Consider the following 15,248-nt stretch of genomic DNA (forward strand, 5'->3'; position numbering starts at 1 on the left):
GTTATGCAGTTCTTTGTTAAATTTATCCCTAAATATTTTTTAATGCAACTGTAAAGAGAATTGTTTTCCTAATTTCATTTTTGTATTGTTTACTGCTAGTATATAGAATTACAGTTGATGTTTGTATATTAATCTTGTACCCAGCAACCTTACTGAACTTGTTTATTATTATTGGTTTTAGTATTTTTTTAGTGGATTACTTATGATTTCCTATATACAAGATCATGTCATTTGCAAATAGAGATAATTTTACTTCTTCTCCAATCTGAATGTCTTTTATTTCTTTTTCTTCTCTATTTACCTTGGCTAAAATCTCCAGTACAGTGTTTCATAGAAGTGGCAAGAGCAGATATCCTTGTTTTGTTCCTGATCTTAAAGGGAAGGCATTAAGTCTTTCACAATTAAGTATGATGTGAGCTGTGAGTTTTTCATAGATGCCCTTTATCAAGTTGGGGAAGTTTCCTTATATTCCTAGTTTGTTGAGTGTTTTGATCATGAAAAAGTGTTGTATTTTGTGGATTTTGTCCTTTACTCTAGTGCTATGGTATATTACATTAATTGATTTTGGGAGACGTTAAATCCATTTTGCATTCCTGGAATAAATACCATTTGGTCGTGGTGTATAATCCTTTTTATATGTTGCTGAATTCAATTTGCTGGTATTTTGTTGAGGATTTTTGAGTCGGTATTCATAAGAGATTGATCTGTAGTTTCCTTATGATGTCTTTGTCTGGTTTTGGTGTCAAATTAATGCTGGCCTCATAGAATGATTTGGGAAGAGTCCCTTTTTCTTCTTTTGAGCAGTTTTTGAAGAATTAGTATTCTTGTTTAAATATTTGGTAGAATTCACCAAAATCATCTGGTTGTAGGCTTTTCTTTGAGGGTAGTTTTAAAATTGCTAATTCATTCTCTTTTCTTTCATTCCCATTCTGTAGATCTATTCAGATTTTCTATCTCTTCTTGATTCAGTTTTGGTACTTTGTGTCTTTCCAGGAATTTATCCATTTCATCTCATTTATCTAATCTGTTAGTATACAGTTGCTTATAGTATTCTTTATAATCATTTTGTTTCTGTTAGGTCAGTAGCGATATCTAGTAATAGATATCTAACTAGTAAATAGTTGCTTTAATCTAGAAAATAAATTAACTCTTAACATTTGGGGCCCTTTCTAAGGATAGAAGATACGAAGAACATGAAAAGCAAAGAACTATTGAGTCCCTCATTGTTATTGCTAACAGTGAATAAGCAACATCAGCGTTAATTCCTGCCTGGCACAGAATATTGAGACAGAGTATTTAGGAAACAAATAATGTTAAGAGCGGGTAACTTCTGCTTTTTAATACTGTTCAAAGGAATATCTCTGGGTTAAGAAATCCTTTTCCTAGCAGCTTGCCGGCTGCCTAAACCTTGAGCAGAAACACTTTACCTGTTACCTGATTGCCCAACTTTCCATCTGAGAGTAGAGGTAACATTACCACTTGCAAAGCCTGTCAGGTATTCATTTTTCATTGCAGTGTCTCAGCAATTCTTTAGAAACCTTACATAGGTCAGATCTCATTATAGTAAACTCCAAAGGACTGACCAGATTTTTAGATGGTACATTTCTCTCTCATATTTAAGTTTCTCTCATTTTATAGAGTTTCCAGTTTATGAAACGTGTCAAAACATAACCTTTTATATGTAGAATGTAAAGTCTTGAATGCAGGGAAATTTCAGACTAAAGTATGTATATACGGACACACACACACACACATACACACACACACACACACACACACACACACACACCCAGGCAACATACCGAAATTGGAAGAGATTTTTTTCAACTGTGCAGCAGCAGAGAATAAAAGATTTCTGAGTCCAGAGTCCCCACTCTGACAAGTACATTCCCATCCTAACCCTTTCTTAACTCTTTGGCTAAAAATAAGTGTGCAGATTTTTTTTAATCCATGAAAGACTTTAGATTCCCGTTATGGAAATTTATTATAAAAGCACTTTCAGAAGGCTGTTTACTGGTCAACAAAAGATACTGCATCAGCTGGAGGTGCAAAACTATTTAATTCTGCCTTTACTTCATATTTATTAGGTGACTTTCCTCTGTAAAAAGAGCTTTCTCTCCTTTCACTTTTTGTTTTTCTGTTCTGTTTTGTTTGGGGGTTTTGGGGGGTTTTTTTGGTATTACTATGGACTCAGATTATTTGTTATTCAATATGCTGTAGTCCATTATTGTCGTTATTCTTTTTGATATTCAGATTTTCCCAGAGTTGACCAATGAAAGCACCATCAAACCAGCCTCTGTATCATTTTGCCATGTCTCCATTTTTCTTTTCCTTTTGTTCTCCTAACATATCCTAGAAATTACTCCCTATCAGTTTCTCGAGAGTATCCCCCTTCTTTTTATGGCTTTGTAATATTCCAAATATTGTTTATCATAGTTTATTCAACCACTACCTTATAGGTGCACATTTAAGTTGTTACCAGTATTTTGCTAATACAGATAATGCTGCTGCTTGTGTTTTATATATGTGCAGCCTATTCTTTTAAGATAGTATAAACGTTCAAATAAATTGAAACCTGTTAAGCTAAGAGAATATAGTATTTTACTTTAACATTTTTCTAATTATAAAAGTTGGTAATACACATAATTCATAAAATTCAGAAAACAATCCTGAAATGTATGGAGTTAAAAGTGAAAGTATTCCTTTACACACCTGTATTCCCACCCCTGGGCTATATCTGCTCCCCTCCCCCAAACTGTTAACAGTTTGATCTGTAATGCTTCAAACTTTCTTTTGTTGTAATTGGTCGTGGTTTTATTTTTCCATATTTAGCATGTAAACGTACACTCAGGGCCAATTTATTTAACTTACAAAAATGTGATCTTGCTACAGATAATGTATTATGACCTGGTGTTTTTACTTTATGTGTCTTAGATATCTTTTTATGCCCTTATGTATTGAGTTAACTCATTTATTTCAGTAGCTGTATGATAGTTCATAATATGGATTTACCATTGTTTATGTAGCCATTTTCCTATCGATATTTAGATTGTTCCCAGTTTTTCAGTGCTATAGACAGCTGCAGTTAATACCCTGGAACACGTCTCTGCCTATGTTCAAGCATTTCTGTAGGCTAGATTCCAGGAGGTGGAATGGTTAATTAATTGTCATTGATCCACATTTCTGCAGTATCTTCCTGACATCCTCACCAACACTAAGTATTAGCAATATTTTGCATATTTGCCAATCCAATGAATAAAAAAAAAAAACAAAACAGTAGGGAATTCCCTGGTGTTCCAGTGGTTAAGACTCCGCACGCACTCTCACTGCCTAGGGCCTGGGTTCAATCCCTGGTCAGGGGACTAAGATCCCGCAAGCTGAGTGGCCAAAAAAAATGGATGGTAACTTATTGTTTTAATTAGCATTTTTCTGTTTACTAGGGAGATCTGTTTACTAGTCCATGTTTGTTAGCCACTGATTTCTTCTATGATTGCTCACTTTTGTCTGTGGGAGTTATTTTTTTTTAGTGGAGTTTTTGTATATAGTATCCCTTGCTGTCTGAACTTTTGCTGCCCAAATTCTGGAATTAAATAGATTTGGATAAATGTTTTGAGAAATCCCTTACTATATGTACCCTCACTACTGTCCATCCAAAATCAAATTGATTCAGATAAAAAGGTGTCACTCACCTTCCTAACTTACCATCTAAATTCAGACTGTCCAAAATCAGGAATCAAATAGGATGAGATAGAGAGGAAGACTTGTATTCTCATACTAATCTTAGTGTTAACAACTTTTTTCTCCCTGTGTATTGTTTATCTTTTGTTCTTGTTTGTGTAGTTTTACACAATAAAAAGTCATAAATGTTTATGTTAAATATCTGTTGTTTTCCTCTATACTACGTTTTGCTTTACTTAGGTTGGCTTTTCCCATCTAAGATTTTTTTTTCTTTATTTTTAAAACTTATTACAGAATACTGAGCAGAGTTCCCTGTGCTATACAGTAGGTCCTTGTTCGTTATCTCTTTTAAATATAGCAGTGTATACATGTCAGTCCCAAACTCCCAGTCTGTCCTTTCCCCTTGGGAACCATAAGTTCATTCTCTTAAGTCTGTGAGTCTGTTTCTGTTTTGTAGATAAGTTCATTTTAAGATTTTTTTAATCTATTTTATTTTCTTCTATACGATTATTTTTAGAGACACTGAAATTTTTAGGTGTGTGAAATATATTTTTATGCATAGTCAATTTTATCAACACATTTATAATAACTTATTCTTTATTGTTAATTTTAAATACTACCTTTTTCATATACCAGATTCTTATGTATACAAGGATGTTCCTGCAACAGTACCATACTGTTTTAATGATTATTTTGATATCTAGATGAGGCAGTCCCTTGTTCTTTTTTAAATGTTTCTTGTTTATTATTGTTTAATTTTTCTTCCAGTAACATTTTAGGGGGAAAAATCTCCCATATCATTTATGCTTCCTCCAGCAGTGTATGAGAATGTGCATTTTCCCAGGTCTGGGAGAAACTGGCTGGGAGTCTGAAGCCAAGGTTAAGACTTGAATAAACCTAGAAAAATTAAAATCAAATCATCTACCCTCTAACCTGGGAGAAATCAAATAGGTTTGTAACACTGTTAAGTGTTACCTAAGTGTTTGTTTAGCGTTAACTCCTTTACCTTCTAGGTGTAACCCTCTCCCCTCCACACTAACCTCTTTCACAGTCATCTCACAGAATTTCACATCACATTACTTGTGTACATCCACTTCCCTCTACCTGGCATTTCTTCTCATTCCCCACCACCTCCCCCCAGCAACCTCACTTTACCCTCCATATTTTCTGTGTGGGGAAATCTCATTTGTTCCTAAAAACTCAGTTCAGATATTGCCTTTTCTGGGAAGTTTTTCTTCATGCCAACAGTAAGAAGATTGTTCTAATCTTTGTACCTCATATTATTTATTCCTAATATTATCATTATCAAACTTTGAGCTAAATCAGGGCATATATGCCAAATGCTTTTGAAAAAGAATAAAATATCCCTGTCTTCAGGGAGCATACCAGAGAATGAAAGGGAACACTTAAGATAGAAGAAAAATAGGTACGAACACAGATATTATATGTGATTCTTTAAAAAGTCACTAACAGGAGAGCTTTTATATCACTTTTTTCCCCAACCTAACCAGGTTTAGATATTATGGCTTATGTGCTAAGCCTTAGATAAGGTGCTTATACACAAACTGAGACTTTCATTTGAATTCCATATGGGATGTGGCATAAGCAGAGGCACAGAGTTAGGACTGAATGCGTCATTATCATGGGAGTTTCAGACCTGTAAGGAAAATACCAAGAAACGGGATTAGAAAGGCCTAAATATTCAGTAAAAGGTTTGGAAAGTAGTAGCCTCCTATAACGTGGATTTGAATTATAAATGAACAAATATTCTGAATCTTTTTTTTTTTCTTTAGTATTGGATGAACGAATACACCTCATCCATCGGAATTGGAGTTTTTCATTCAGGAATTGAAGTGTATGGCAGAGGTACGTGTACACACAGTCTAAATATACTTTCTGAAGATTTTTCTCATTTAAAGGAGTTGCAAAATCATGACTGTAGCTCTTCCTTTTTTTTTTTTTTTTTTTTAAAGTACTTCCATACTGTATTGTAAAAAGTAGAAGAAAATCTCCCCATATTTGTTTATACTGTATTTTGGAAAAATGCCCAAAGTGGAATGTATCTGGGGAGAAAGTACTCAAAGTACACAAGTGTACATTGATTTGGTTATCTTTTATTCTAGATACTATGTCTTAAAAAATATTTTCCTTTCGAGATTGTTATACTATGACAGTTTTGCTTTAATATGTATTGGCATTCCTAAGAAACTTTGCACTTTGAAAAATAGTGTGATAAAAATAATCATTTTGGTTGGAAAAGGGTGGTGCTAGAATGTCAAACTTGAAATACCAATTTCCTGAGGGAATTTCAGTAATAAATTTGTTTTTGTAGACCTACAAACGTATAGTTATAAAGTTTAAAAATATCGCTGAGCAAATCCTGCCTTTGATTACATCTAGCTTTTTGCTTAAGAATGATGGCCTTTGTCATTAACTTAGCCCTTTTTATTCTTTATTACCCTTCATTATGATAAACATAACTGGAGCCGCTCAAATCAAGCAGCTCTGTTTCAACAGCTTTTTCCTTTGTTCTAATTCTCTCTTGATACAAGATAATCTCCTGATCAAGTTGTAAGTAGAATGTTCTGCATAAGACAGATCACATTGCTGATTTCATCAAGATTGTAATAATATACTGGTTTGAATCATAAACTCACCGTATAGCAGAAATGCTTTTATTTGCTTCAGCTAGGAAGTCTTTGCTATAATATTACTGCAGTTTACTCCCAGTTACCCCTGAAGACTACATACCAACTTTAGCTAATACAAAGAAAAGGCTCATTTACTTAAATGTGTCAGTGTGGTGTTTTACTGTCCCTTTTTTATATGCTAAATTAACTGCTTCTAGGTGCAGTGTACCATATTAAATGTTGGCTATAAAGATCTGCCATATAAGCTCCATTTTACCTGAAAGACTGCATCTACCAGATAATCCCAAAAAGCAGTGAGGTTTGTGCTGAAAGTTCCAGTGGTTGGAGTATTGATACGGGTGAAATCGTAGTCTGTGGGTTTGCTCCCTGTTTGATTTGGCTTTTGCCAAAGTTGCATGTATATTCCCTTTTAACTGAATTTGTATGGTGTGTTACAGTTGGTTTTTTTTAAGTGCCATCGAATTTTGGACCACATGACCACGCTGCTCTGAGGTAGATTAGAGCATGAGACATTTTCTCCATTTTTCAGATGAAGAAACTAAAGCTCAAACCTGCTGAAAGTCATACTGCTAATTAACAGAACTAGGACTTGAACCCAAGTATTCTTATATACTAGTCCATTATCCTTTTATCTGCCTAATCATTGCTCCCATTCATATAATGACTTAGGAATAATTAGAAACATGGCTCAAAACAGCAAAGCCAGGGCCAAATACATTCCTAAAAGTGAATTATTGCTTCTTGAATAGAAGAATAAGTAGGTCTACAACTTTCCTTACTATAATTGAGAAAGTTGAAAATCGAAATACGATCTTTCCATGTCTAACCTTATCTACAGTGTTTTATAAAATTCTATCATTAAATTTTTAATGTATGTTTTAGAATTAAATGCTAAATACTTTCTTATTCTACATTATTGCTTTTTTTTTCTGAAAGGTCTGAATCGAAAGTAAATGTATTGTAGAATTGCCTTTTTCTTTCCCATGCTTTGTTCTGACCTTATAAGATTATATTTAATAAATTTTAAGTGACAAGATTAATTTAAGCATTTGTTTGGAATTCTTTAAGTAAGTCTACTAAGATTTGCCACTTAAATATCGGAGTATCTCGTACCAGAATTGTAGCCAGAAATTTTATTTCCTTCCTGATTTGAAACCATTCTCCATTTTTGTTCTGAATGAGAGTTTGTATCTGATGAGGCTGGATGTACATTCACTGTAGTACAAGTAGCTCTCTCCTAGCTTAAAGATGTGCTGTGGAAAGTGTGTGTGTCTTTATGTGTGCGTGGGTGTGTATGTTAATTTTGCAGCTTATCTTTTCTTGAATGAGGGGAATTGAATTCAGTTTTTCTGGTTTGCTAATGTTTTTTCACTCTTACTCAAAGATAAACCAAGAGTCTTCATCCCAGGAACCATGAAAACTCATTGTTATTAGACAGTTTTTCCAGTAAAGTCCAGGTTTGAAATTTGATCACTTTAATTCAGAAAGTGGCAAAACACAGAACTGACCACCTACATACTTTGGCGTGATAGGTAAACACAGGGACTTTTTTCACCTTTGAGTGTTAGTCAGTCTCCTCTAGCCAATATAAAGTAAATATAGAAGTCAGGATTACCTTTGAGCGTCTTTTGTTATTAGAGTTTCAAGTCCTTTATGTCAACTGTTCTATACAAGTAATAGGTAAATAAGATGTTTGTGAAAGCATTACTAAATTGAAAAATATTTAGATGGTATCATTATTATCCTCATCATTTATTAAATCTAATTCAGCATACTGGTGAAGTTTTATGTGATAAATACTAAAAATCATGAGTTTTCTCTTTTCAGAATTTGCTTATGGTGGCCATCCTTACCCCTTTTCTGGAATATTTGAAATTTCCCCAGGAAATGCTTCTGAACTAGGAGAAACATTTAAATTTAAGTAAGTAGGGAGGATAATTTTTATTACACTGTCTTAGATGCCAAAGCTTGTTTTCAGGCATACAGAATTCATTCTGTAGATTAAAATCTAGGCACTTAAAATGTTTCTTTAATGTTGTTTTAGTTGTGGACACTTTAAAATCAAATCTAAATTGTTGTGTAAAGATAGTAATCAGCCAAATAAAGTGCCTGAAATAAGCAAGTCTGTTGCTCTTATTCAGGACCCACAAAAGTTACTATGTCTACTTTAAAAATGTTTTTACCTGGTATAAGATTCTGCTTTAGAAAACATTTCCTATATAATGACTACTTCCCCTCAGTCTCCTATTTGGGGGGAGATGGAGGAAAGTTTTATTGTGACCTACTTAACACTCTTAAAAATCTCTTCATTTTCCCAATGAAAGGGACACTGTTTACAAACTTGAAATAACTAAACTAAAATAATTTGAATAGATGAGCCAAGAAACTGTTGTTAAGGTACATGTATTATATGTGTTGATAAACCTACAGTGTATGGATCTGAGTGTACTGTGGAGCCTTACGTGTAGTGAACAGCACTGAAAACCTGAATGCTAATAATCAAATTTCCATTCATTAATTGAGTTTTGTATTTAAAGTGATATTTAGAATCTTAGTTTCAAGGAACTTTAAAGAAACTTCTGGACCTATAACAGTTAACTTGCCAAGTGACAAATAGTGAAATGAGGTTATAACATTGAAATTCAGTATAGGGCTATATCTTTTTATCACTACTGAGTTAATGATTCTCTTAACCTATAACTAATTTGAAATATTTACACACAGAAGTGCTATAATGCCAGCCTGAATCCATTCCTTAGGTCTCCCTTTGGTCAAAACTGCTAGATAAAAGGATTTTCTAAGTACTGTCAGCTTTCTTGGATGCCTAACTTGTATCTGACTAAAATTCTACTCTCTATTGAATAATGTCTATTGCATTTCCAAGGTAGTAGTTTGGGAGTGGTGGCGGGGTTGGTTGCTTTTTTGGTGTGGTGTACTGTTTTGGGGGGTTTTGGTTTTATAATGCTTTTTTAAAAATTAGTCATTTGACAGTTCATCTCACTGCAGCCCAGTGGCAGATAACTTAAAAGATTATTTCTAAGTGAGAATATGACCAGCCATTTGATGGTGAGTGTAATTAAGCAAGAATATTTGCAGCATGGATCTGGTTCTCTAATAATGTAACTGCTAATGTAATAGTAATAAAAATAACTGTGATATTATATTTTTAATATGACACTGTTTAATAAAGAAAATGACTTATTTTGCATTTGTATTATTTAGAAGTGGTATACTTAAGAGTTTATTGCTTTTAAAAAGTAGAAAATAAAATAATCGAAATTATTAAAATACCTCATTTACCTTTTAGTCTTCTTACAGTAACCCTGCTTTGTCACATCAGTCATAATATTCCTGGCAATAAGCATTTCTGGAAATGAGTCTTTAAGCATGCCTATAATACCTATAACTCACGCAGCTATATTCTTTTTCTTCTTTTTTTTTTTCTTTTTTTTTTTTTGTTCTTTAAGAGAAGCTGTTGTTTTAGGGAGCACCGACTTCCTAGAAGATGATATAGAAAAAATTGTAGAAGAATTGGGAAAAGAATACAAAGGCAACGCTTACCATTTGATGCATAAAAACTGCAATCACTTTTCTTCGGCTTTATCAGAGGTAGGTTAAATTTTATTCTAAAAGTTCTTCAAAAAAATAACACTAGTATATTTACTGTCCCACTATATTTAATCAATTATTTTTTTTCTGATTATTTATGTTGTGTAATACATGGTATTTTATTTCTTTTATGTGAATATTTCTTTTATATGAGTGACCTTTCCAAAGTTGGTAACTTTAGAGTCAGCACAGTTTTAAACTGTAATTCTGCTCATGACTTTGCAGTGAGTAGAGTGAATACAATAACGGGTCTCTTATTCTAATTTGTTTCATCACAATCTTATATTTTCACTTAAAAATTAATGCCTAGGGGGTTGGGGAAGAAAAAAATAAAAATAATAAAAAATTTAAAAAATTAATGCTTAAGTGACTTCTGCTTCTTAGCCACTATGATTTCTCTTTTCCTAAATTTTAGTTGCCAACTTGAAATTTTTCTGGCTCTTACTTATTAATAAGTAATTCATTTCTTCTGTCTTGAAACTTTACTCTGCCAGTTTATCACACACGCACTTATTTGCCTTCCCAGTTCTTGAATGCCAAGCAGAAAACCAAAGGTAGATCCAAATTAAAGGACTTTAAAAAAGAAAATGATGGGAAGAAAGCAAAAGATTATAAAATAAGGTCTGGAGAATTAAATAGCACTTGAAACAGCTTCCCAGCTTTCTGACCCTTAGCAGATGGTTGCAGAAGCCGCATCAGGTACCACAGAAATTGTGAAATGTGTAAAAGAGAAAATGAGCTGCTGCTTCAGTGACCTCCTCTGCAGAGCTGCTTAGCTACCTGGCCCTTTTCACTGCCCTCATGGCTTCCACAGCATAGGTTTCAGACAGGACTACAGCAGACTACTGCTGTGCTTCTCAAGTTATTTCTTGAGGACCGGCGGCATTAGCATCACATAGGAATTTGTAAGATACACATCATCTCTGCCCCACCATAGATGTACTGAATCAGAATCTTCATTTTCACATGATCCCAGATGATTCATAACAGTTGGAGAAGCACCCACTAGTCTAGTGGTTGCATTGATACCGCAGAGGTGACCAAGTTGATTTTCAAGGAAGAGAGAAGGTAGTTCTAAGCTTTCTTGACCCTAGACATTACATTTGTAGGAAATGCATTCAAAGATCCATAGAATGTTAAAATTAGCAAAGATTTTAGACAGCATCTAATCTAGTCTCCTCATTTTATAGACTAAGTAACAGGCCCTGATTGGGGAAATGACTTACCAAGATTGTGGAGAACTCAGATTAGACCCAGACTGCTTAGTTCAGTGCTTGTTATATTTTATCGTTACTTCCTCTGGTTCCAATTTATCCTCTCTCCCAAATAAATTATTAGCTTTATTGAGCATCTGTAACACCACCTCAGCCCTGGTATAACCCTAAAACCATATTGGAGTTGAGTGCCTGAAGAACAATTCTAGATGTCCCTGGAGCCGTCTTTTTAGGTCACAGTTTTCATGCTTTCACCCGTGTGAGTGCTGAATTGTTAAAGAAACTGAGACTCAGAAGTTAGGGGACTTAGCCTAGGCTAGCCAGCTTGTTAGTGACAACTGAGACTAGAATTCTGGATAGTGAAGGAGGTAAGGGACTATTTTTAGTAAACCCCAAATAATCAAGGCAAAAAAATTTAATGTTAGGCACTCTTAAAAAGTTATTAAATCTAATGTGCGTCTACATCTCTGACAACATAGTTTCTACATGTGTCGTATAACCAGTTGCAGATAGAAAACCATAGCTAATTATAAATGATTGTTGATATATGTACTCTGTTATTCAGAATTGTTCCAGAAATTCTAAGAAGCATCATAGTTATCATTTCAGATGCTTCTCTACAATAAGGATTAGCAAACCACTACAACCTGCACAACAATACCAGCCTACCACCTGTTTTTGTACAGCCTGCAAGCTAAAGATGGTTTTTACTTTTTTTTAATTAATTAAATTATTTATTTATTTGTTTATTTATTTTTGGCTGCATTGGGTCTTCTTTGCTGCGTGCAGGCTTTCTCTAGTTGTGGTGAGCGGGGGCTACTTTTCGTTGCAGTGCGCAGTCTTCTCATTGCGGTGCCTTCTCTTGTTGCGGAGCACAGACTCTAGGCGCGTGGGCTTCAGTAGTTGTGGCTCGCGGGCTCTAGAGCGCAGGCTCAGTAGTTGTAGCGCACGGGCTTAGTTGCTCCATGGCATGTGGGATCTTCCCGGACCAGGGCTCGAACCCGTGTCCCCTGCATTGGCAGGTGGATTCTCAACCACTACGCCACCAGGGAAGTCCCAATTTTTACATCTTTAAACCGTTGGGAAAAGGTCAAAAGAAGAATATATAGTTACATGTATAAATTATATGAAATTCACATTTCAGTATCCATTAAAATCTGACTGGAACACATCCGTACTCATTTTTTTAACCTATCATCTTTACTGCTTACAGGCTGCAGCAGCAGAGTTGAGTAATTGTATCAGAAACCAAATGGTCTGTGGAGCCTAAAATATTTACTGTTTGGCTCTTTATAGATAAGGTTTCCCAACCCCTACACTACAGGTCAGATGCATTCGAATCTGATTCAGATTGACTTAAACAATGAGGAAATATTTTATCTCACAAAACAAGAAGTCCAGGATAAGGTGGGCTCCATGTCAGTATGGTCAGTGTCTCAACTGTGTGTGTCATCAGTGGCCTAAGGTCTTTTTATCTCTCTGAGCTGCCATCCTTAGGGTGTTAGGTTGGCTCTGCCCTCAGGCTAGCTCCTTTTATGGTTTTCAGGTAGTTGCAACAATTTTAGGCACCATATCCTGATAGACCAACATCAAGAGAAAAAAGAAAGCTCTGTCTCTCCCATTACTTCTCTCAGAGAAACTGAGACTTTTTCCAGAACCTCCCACCCTTTCCAAAGCAGGTCATATTTCATGGCCAGAATTGGGTCGAATGCCATTTCTAAACCAGTCACTAGCAAGAAGAATGGCATTGCCGTTACTAAATGCCACTGGTCTGAATACCTTCTGTAAGTTAGTATTTTCAGTGGGAAATTCCAAACCTAAATAAAAGTAGAGTGAATAGTATAATGAGCCTGATATACATATCACTTAGCTTCAAAAGTTATCAACTCATGGCTAATTTTGTTTCATCTATAAATGCCCACTCCGAAATAACACTCTGATCCCTAGATTACTTTGAAACAAATCCCAGGTGTTATTTCATTTCAGTTGTACATAGTTTACTTTGTAGCTCCGAAGATAAAGATTTTTTAACATAACTACAAATATTATCAACCTAAAAAAAATTAACATGCATTCCTTAATATAATGCAAATATACAATGTTGAAATTTTTCCAATTGTCATAATTTTTTAACAGTTTGTTTGAATCAGGATAAATAAAGGCCATACCCCCTAGTTACCGTGAGGTTCAGTCCACATAGGAAAGGTAGGATAGATGTCTTGATTCTTTTCCGTTACTTAACAGTCTTCAAAGAAAAAATTGGTTCCTGTGCTGTACAGAGAAAAATTAACATAGCAGAGGGCTTTACTGTTAGGAAAGCATATTGTGGAGAGAAGGCCAAGGGTGTGACTGGATAACCTTTTGCTGCTGCTGAAGAGATTAAACATGTGACTCGTGGATCCTCTCAACCATCTCAGTGGAAATCAGGAATAGAAGTGGGATTTTCCAAGAAAGATCTGTAGAGGAACCTCTTATCTAATAGAGTGAATCCCACAGGAGACTCAACATTTTTGAGGATGTTATATTAGCAGAAACACTGCTGGCTTGGAATGAAAGAGGACAGAATGAAAGATGACTGTTGGATTCCCAAATTTCACAGGCAGTAAACAGCCTGGCGAAAAAGGGTAGTTTCAAGGGCCCAGACGACAGAACTGAGGGCCACAGAGGATTAGTCCCAGGCCTTGAAACCTAATGGAGGTTGCCCAGTCAGATTTTGAAATTGCTTGGGGGGCTTCCCTGGTGGTGCAGTGGTTAAGAATCTGCTTGCCAATGCAGGGGACACGGGTTCCATCCCTGGTCCGGGAAGATCCCACGTGCCTCGGAGCACCTAAGCCCGTGTGCCACGACTACTGAGCCTGCGCTCTAGAGCCCGTGAGCCACAACTACTGAGCCCGCATGCTGCAACTACTTAAGCCCGTGCCTAGAGCCCGTGCTCCGCAACAAGAGAAGCCACCTCAGTGAGAAGCCCACACAACGCAAGGAAGAGTAGCCCCCGCTCGCTGCAACTAGAGAAAGCCCGCGCGCAGCAACGAAGACCCAGTGCAGCCAAAAATAAATAATAAAATAAATTTATAAAAGGAAATTGCTTGGGACTAATGATTCCTTTCTTCCTTCCATGTTCTCCCTTTTAGAATGGGAATGTCTATAACTTACTCTGTTCCTGTCCACCGTTATATTTGGGAGGCATCCTACACACACTTTACTTTGTTTTTTTAACTTCACATTATATCATGGAGTTTATTCTGTAACAGTATATAGAGATAGTCCTCATTTCTTTTCACAGCTAAAATGGTCCTCCTTGTTTGTGCCAAAATGTATTCAGTCAGTTTCCTATTAATGACATTTGGGTTATTTTTAGCCTACAAAAAAGTGCTGTAATGAATAACTCTGTGCATACCTTTTTTCATATTTTTGCCAGTGTGTCTCTGGAATAAATTCCTAGAAAGAGGGATTACCAAAGTGAAGCTTAAATGCAAAAGTAACTTTGTTATATGAATCAAATATTTTTTGACCACTACCTACAGTAAGAAATATATTTTACATCATGATCCAGATATGTACACATAACTAAAACAAGTGTCACAATTACCCTAGTATCTACAGTCTATTTCATTTTAAGAATTCAAGTTACAATGCCAAAGCTACTAAAGGATCTTGACTCAAAGTTTAAAAGACATTGGCTTGATCACGGATCTGCACACTTTTTCTGAAAGAGCCATATAGTAACTATTTTAGGCCTGTGGACTATTCCTGGACTCCACTCTGCCATGGTAGCCCAAGAACTGTAGGCCATAAAAAAAATGAAGGGGCATGGCTGTGTTGCAATAAAATTTTACCTATAAAAACAGGTGGCTTTAGTTTACAGACCTGTTTTAGGTTAATCAAGCCACCTGCAGGTATTGGGACGAAGTCAGCTTCCTATGAAGCACATTGATATATGGAGGAAGGTAGATTACTGAATAAAATCAGGATTTAGGAAGGAGAATGAAGAAAACAGCTGCTGGATAGTCAACAATGGCTTATTACATTAACCTAACTATTCCTAGTCACCACTCTGTGGTAACCTTCAAATATACATATATCCCCAATTATGTCT

The 15,248-nt window shown here is 35.4% G+C and overlaps 1 protein-coding gene across 3 annotated transcripts in view; it reads left to right on the top strand.

Moving 5' to 3' along the window:
• Nucleotides 1–15,248, top strand: part of DESI2 (desumoylating isopeptidase 2) — a 42,045-nt gene that overhangs the window by 23,653 nt on the left and 3,144 nt on the right. For 2 of the 3 annotated variants that reach the window (XM_059941013.1, XM_059941021.1), the window contains 3 exons: nucleotides 5,472–5,544; nucleotides 8,157–8,250; nucleotides 9,797–9,938. In XM_059941013.1, the coding sequence (XP_059796996.1) occupies nucleotides 5,472–5,544; nucleotides 8,157–8,250; nucleotides 9,797–9,938 (309 nt within the window). The remainder of the gene's footprint in view (nucleotides 1–5,471; nucleotides 5,545–8,156; nucleotides 8,251–9,796; nucleotides 9,939–15,248) is intronic. The other variant, XM_059941031.1, reaches the window with a different exon arrangement.

This window comes from Balaenoptera ricei, chromosome 1, assembly GCF_028023285.1.
Source record: "Balaenoptera ricei isolate mBalRic1 chromosome 1, mBalRic1.hap2, whole genome shotgun sequence".
NCBI classification, from domain to species: domain Eukaryota; kingdom Metazoa; phylum Chordata; class Mammalia; order Artiodactyla; family Balaenopteridae; genus Balaenoptera; species Balaenoptera ricei.